Source organism: Panthera tigris, chromosome C1, assembly GCF_018350195.1.
Source record: "Panthera tigris isolate Pti1 chromosome C1, P.tigris_Pti1_mat1.1, whole genome shotgun sequence".
Lineage (NCBI taxonomy): Eukaryota > Metazoa > Chordata > Mammalia > Carnivora > Felidae > Panthera > Panthera tigris.
The window spans coordinates 94,340,059-94,345,468 of record NC_056667.1 but is presented as its reverse complement, the minus strand read 5'-3'; the positions used below and the strand labels follow the sequence as shown (position 1 = coordinate 94,345,468).

At 45.1% G+C, this 5,410-nt stretch overlaps 1 protein-coding gene across 3 annotated transcripts; it reads right to left on the bottom strand.

The window, feature by feature from the left end:
- Nucleotides 1-5,207, bottom strand: CC1H1orf162 (chromosome C1 C1orf162 homolog). 3 transcript variants are annotated; one of them, XM_015534996.2, is made up of 7 exons: nucleotides 5,133-5,207; nucleotides 3,300-3,419; nucleotides 3,079-3,126; nucleotides 1,841-1,901; nucleotides 1,262-1,356; nucleotides 929-996; nucleotides 1-762 (listed from the first exon to the last, which is right to left on the bottom strand). In XM_015534996.2, the coding sequence occupies exons 3-7, from the start codon at nucleotides 3,113-3,115 to the stop codon at nucleotides 601-603; spliced, it is 423 nt and encodes a 140-aa protein (XP_015390482.1). In that variant the 5' UTR covers nucleotides 3,116-3,126; nucleotides 3,300-3,419; nucleotides 5,133-5,207; the 3' UTR covers nucleotides 1-600. The 3 variants fall into 3 exon arrangements, with proteins under 3 accessions (XP_015390482.1, XP_042854112.1, XP_042854113.1); XM_042998178.1 differs by lacking the exon at nucleotides 5,133-5,207 and adding an exon at nucleotides 4,627-5,102; XM_042998179.1 differs by lacking the exons at nucleotides 3,079-3,126; nucleotides 3,300-3,419; nucleotides 5,133-5,207 and adding an exon at nucleotides 1,496-1,688.
- Nucleotides 5,208-5,410: the final 203 nt, after the last annotated feature.

The window sequence follows — 5,410 nt, the reverse complement described above, 5'->3', positions numbered from 1 at the left end:
CTCTGTCTCTCTCCCTTTCAAAAATAAACATTTTAAAAAATCAAAAAAAAAAAAAGTTTCACATACTTACCCAAAAGAATGCAGCTAGTTGGTGCAGAGCTTGAGACCTGTGCCCCAATCAATCCTGAACTTGATCTAGAGTCCCTTAGTTAGGCTTCTGGCTGTGCATGAGCTCTGCGTCTTTGGAGGTGACGGGGACAGACAAATGCATGATGCAGGAGGGGCTGGCTTTGCAGGGGGTTTGCTTTTATTTGTAATTCTTGCTAACTTGCCCAGTTGGTTGACTTCTCCCAAACTGATCAGCGGCCCTGAGTGAACACTCTTTGTGCCATGAGCTCTGTACTACCACACTCGTTGAAAGGGGACGAGCGAGGCAGTCTCAGCCCTTGAGGGGCTATCAGACTGTCCGTTCAAGCGGCTGGGCCAGCAATCTTTTCTCAGGCCAAGGGAAAGATGGGCCCTTGGTCTTCAAACATGCTGGCTAACATGGCCAGATCACACCCCAACAACTCCACTGTAGTCTGGTCAGGCTGTGGTCCCAAATTTGTCCAAAGGGAAAGTGATTATATAAAGACGGAGCTGAGATAAGAGGGACTGGCGTCAAGCCTCACTGGAAAGGTCGGGTGAGTTTGTCACTTTGATCTGAGAGTAGACAACCGGATCCAAGCCTGCAGAATGTTTCTCAGTCAGGTAATGATTCTTTTCTTCTGCGATTTGGAAAGTCATGCTAGCATAGGTGAGTGCTTCCTCTGGGGATGAAAGCTGCAGAGGAAGGAGGAGGAGGCAGAGGAGTGAGTGAGTTGGATTTGGAGGAAGGTGTCTCTTTAGAAGCCATTTGGAAGCTGTGGTCACAGAGGACCAAAGAGATCAGAAGAACCCTTCCAAGATGCACTTGCCCAGGGTCCCGGAAACAACGTGGTCATCTTACCTTGGCCGGAGAATCTTGGCCAGAGTGAGGATCGAAGGGAGGATCCAGGGCGCAGGGACTAGAGTGACCTGCCTCAGGTGCCAGGAGAGAGAGGGACAAGTCTCAGCAATGGGGTCTGGAAGAATAGGAAGGCTTTCCCTGCAGGCTGGGGTGAAGGCTGGGTGTTGGAGGTGGGAAGCGTGGAGGGTGGGAGGGCAGGTGGAGAAGTTTGGGGATTCAGGTCCTCAGTGTGCAGACAGGGTGAGCTCCCTGGGTTCTACTCCCCCCTCAGAGCCACGTCTGTTCTCAACGGCTGGGCAGTGAGAGCCGTGCCGTCTCTCAGAGACCACTTACGTTTCCTGTAGCTCTTTATGACGAAGAAGATAAGGGCCAACAGCAGCAGCGTGATCAGGACCCCGGCAAAAAAGGCCAAGAGCAAATACTGTATGCTGTTTTGGCAAAGAAAGGGAGGAGACGGACCACTGGACCTTCCGAAGGCCTTTGCCAGAGGCCAGAAGGTCCTCTTTCCCACCCGTGCATAAATCCCTGCAATAGCTGCCATGTTGGTTAGGTGACTTTCACTCTTACCCACTGCTTTTCAGCATTTTGCTTTTGGGTTCCAGAACTATTTGAGGCCTCAGTGAAAACTGTGGGCTCTCTTCCCTCCCTGAAATCTTCATAGGTACCCCCCCAGAGCAGATTTCATGTATCCGCCGAGGGGATTCATGGATCTCTTGAGGGATCTCCCCTCCCTGGGCAACCTAGGGTTAAGAACCACACTCTGAAAATAAAAAAAACCAGTTCAGTTCTTCAGCTGTTTCTGGTCCCTTTTCCCCAGACCGCCCTCCTAAGTTCCTCCTAAGTCACCCTCCCAAGCTGGCAACGCAAAATCCGGGGCCTTGGGGTTCCAGACGAAATGGGCGGAGCACTTACTTGGTGCGCTCCCAGAAGGAGAACGGAGGTGTTGGGGCTACTGTGTTGGTGTTTTGTTCGTCTGTGAGAGAACAGAAAGGGGATTAGTGTCCCTGTCCCGTCTCATGAATGTCCCCAGGCGCCCCTCCCTATGCAAGCAACCCGTGGAGATAAATGCTGGGGGTGCTACACTCTGCAATAGGGGAGGGGTGCCTGAGCGGCTTAAGTGTCCGACTTTTGGTTTCAGCTCAGGTCACGATCTCACAGTTCAGGAGTTCGAGCCCCGCTTCCGGCTGAGCGCAGAGCCTGCTTGGGATTCTGTGTCTCCCTATCTCTCTGCCCCTCCCCTGCTGATGTTCTCTTCCTGTCTCTCAAAAATAAATAAACATTTAAAAAAAAAAAAAAAAAGAAGAGAACAGTGTTTCCTAGATCCTCGATCCTTTCATGTGAAAATTAGAGTTGGAACTTAAAAAACAATCAGCTTAGGGGCACCTGGGTGGCTCAGTTGGTTAAGCCTCCGACTTCTGGTCATGACTCACAGTTTGTGAGTTCGAGCCCCGCGTCAGGCTCTGTGCTGACAGCTCGGAGCCTGGAGCCTGCTTCAGATTCTGTCTCCCTCTCTCTCTGCCCCTCTGCCACTCATGCTGTCTCTCCTTCTCTCTCTCAAAAATAAACATTAAAAAAACAAACAAAAAACCCCATCAGCTAAACCAATGAAAGAGAAGCCTAGCGTTTTTGTAGTCCCATGTGTCCCTTTGACAAACAAACAAACAAACCTCTCCTGTGGCCCCTCAAAGATTTAATAGGACCCCTAGGAGATATGCTCCCTGGGACTTAAGCCAACAATCTCAAGGCCAGGGAGTAGAGAACCAAAAGCAAAACCCAGAACTAGCATTTCCCAATGTCTTGGGGAACTTGGCCTTGTAAACTGCTACCTATTTTAGTTTGTTCCTTTGTTTGCAGGGCAGCTTTTAACAGTGACTAGCCAAAGGCAGCGACAGGGCAGGGTCTTAATGCCTGCACCATAAATAGGGGACCAGGAAGAGAAGGGAAGTGTATTGCCATAAACTATCCAGCCCGTCTGGTACTGAGCACAGAGACATGCTTTACTCAAATTGGGAGGACCAGATTGTTCTCTCTGGTTCCCCTTTTCTCTCTTCCTGTCATTAGATTCTGCATCAAGGTAAAATTGATGGTGGTGATGCCAGTCCAGATTAACTCAGCAGTGGGGCAGGTAATGCTTCCTGCCCTGGACTTACCGTTGTTGCATTCAGGTTTGGAATGACCTCCTCCCATGCCGTCTTCCCCTGAGAATAAAAAAGATTCCTCTTAGAAAGCCTGGAAAGGAAAGGCAACAAAGGGGCAAACTCTGAGAGTGTGATTTTAATATCAGAGCGGTAGCAATGAGAGAGAGGCAAGTCAGGGTGGGTGTTCTGGTGAGGCCAGGGGTCACAGACTTCATATGGTATGGTTACCACACCTCAGCAACTAGTCCTCAGCTTTGCACGTCCGGAATTAATCTTAGCGGAGCGCCAAGAATAGGCTGATTGGTCCAGAACTGACTCACAAGCAAGTAACTCACAGGAGACTGATGTAGACACTGAAACGACATAAGGAACATGTTGTGTCACTAGTGTGTTCTATCAGAACATATAAGAAAGTCCGTTAAAACCAGTTTTTCTTGGTAAACATTGAATCGAACTAAGTATGAGAGAAGATGAAAGCATGACTTTAAGACTGAACGTCATATAGGTCTGATGTATTTGCCTTACTCCTCCCTGGCGGTGCTGGGTAAGCTTGGACCCATTTTTTTCTTCAAGGTCCTTCCTCTAGGCTGTATCAGAGCTTTTATTCTGTCCACATATTGTCTTTCCAAGTGTGTCAGTGTCCTTATCTAGGTTATGGTTCTGCTTGTTATGTGAAACTTTCTGTATTTTCTCTTTTATTTATTTGTACTAAAAAGATAAAGTACCTAAAAGCAGCAGAGTAAAATAACCCCAAATCCCACTACCAATTATTAATATTTTAGTGTATTCTTTTTAGTTATACTTCCATGCATTTGCCTAAAATCTGGTTGAGCCTTCTTCATGTCTCCTTTTTTGTTATTTTTACTAAGTTTTTTTTTAATCATAAACATCCCTCCCATGCCACTCAAAACTCTCCATAAGCATTTTTAGTGGTGATAGGCCTTTCTGCTACAGCTATGTACTATAGTGTGCTTAACCAGTTTCTTCACTGATAAAAATGGTTTCCACTTTTCTTTATATAAAATAATAAAACAATTTTAGAAGACCACAGTTCTACTTCATATTGAGACATGCCCTGACAAGAATTTTTGGCTCTCCTTATACCTGGTGTACTTTAAGGTCATGTATTTAGACAACAAATGTCATCAATTATTTGTGTTTAATTGTTCAGCTTTCAAAAATGAATGAATTTCCAAGTCCTTGAACATGGGGAGGGTCGGGAGAAGGATACCTCATCGCCATGTACCAGTTACAACCGCAACAGCAACATTAAGTGCCTTACAATTGGCCAAATAACGTAACCTAGGATAATAAGAAAAGTGCCGACAGGAAAATTTGGTGAGAGTTCTGAGACACGAGATATAGGAAGCCCACTATTACAGCAGAATCACCGGTGATAACAATTTTTCTAGCATTTGTTGCTCCTTTTCTAATTTAAAAGTCAACAGTGGTTTTTGTAGAGCACCATAAAATATTTAGTACAGAGTATTTTTGAAATATTGAAATATGTGTCTGCCCTAAAAAGACTCTGATCCCCTAGGGATTTATACTGAACCTTACCACTGGGGAGATGAGAGGGAGAGGATCCGGATCCGTAGGATTCTGTAAAATCTTAATCTTCACTTGAATGGCTCTCAATTTACCACCATCCACAAAGAAATGTCCCTGTTGCCACCTTTAAAATATTTTGGGCCACCCCACCCTGAAAGACAAAACCCTCACACACAGTGCTGCGGGGAAATAACTACTTACAGATCCAGGCCAAGAAAAGCAGGAAACACATTTCCATTTGAAAACAACACTCCAAACAAACATTTGACAGAGCATAAATTAAAATAGAAACAGCTTTCTACTTTCCCACATTTTCCCCCGGGGAAGAATCTTACTGATTGCCACAAATTCTACCAACTAACTGCAGCTACTCAAAATACAACCCTTCCCCCACCAAATAAAATTAAACAGAAAAAAAAAAAAAAAAGGATAGCAACCACTAAAAATTAGATGACATTTTCTTTTGGTGAATGATTATTTCATCTAGATTAAAAGCATGGGAGTAAAGGCATTACCTTCTAAGAAAAAGTCCGGTCACAAGACGCCAATCGTGTAAGACTGAACTTTTCATTTGTTTCCGTGACTTAGTACTACTTTTCAGAAATGACGAAACGATTACTGCTATTGCCGCCATCAGGCTGTATGTCGCAAAGATCTTATCTGAACCTGAGGGCAGACTTCCTCTTTGAGGCCAACACTATATATATATATATAAACTTTTAATTGTTTTTTATAAGAGCATATATTTTTGAATCCCATAAACAGCTTCTTTTGTATCTTTTGACACACGAAC

Bases quoted from the DNA above. Each gene is read 5' to 3' on its own strand.
- CC1H1orf162 (XM_015534996.2), bottom strand. From the start codon at position 3,115: ATGGGAGGAGGTCATTCCAAACCTGAATGCAACAACG. The intron at 997-1,261 runs GTAAGTGGTCTC...CACCTGAGGCAG, and splicing joins CATAAAGAGCTACAGGAAAC to GTCACTCTAGTCCCTGCGCC. The intron at 763-928 runs GTAAGATGACCA...CTTCCTCTGCAG, and splicing joins GCCAAGATTCTCCGGCCAAG to CTTTCATCCCCAGAGGAAGC.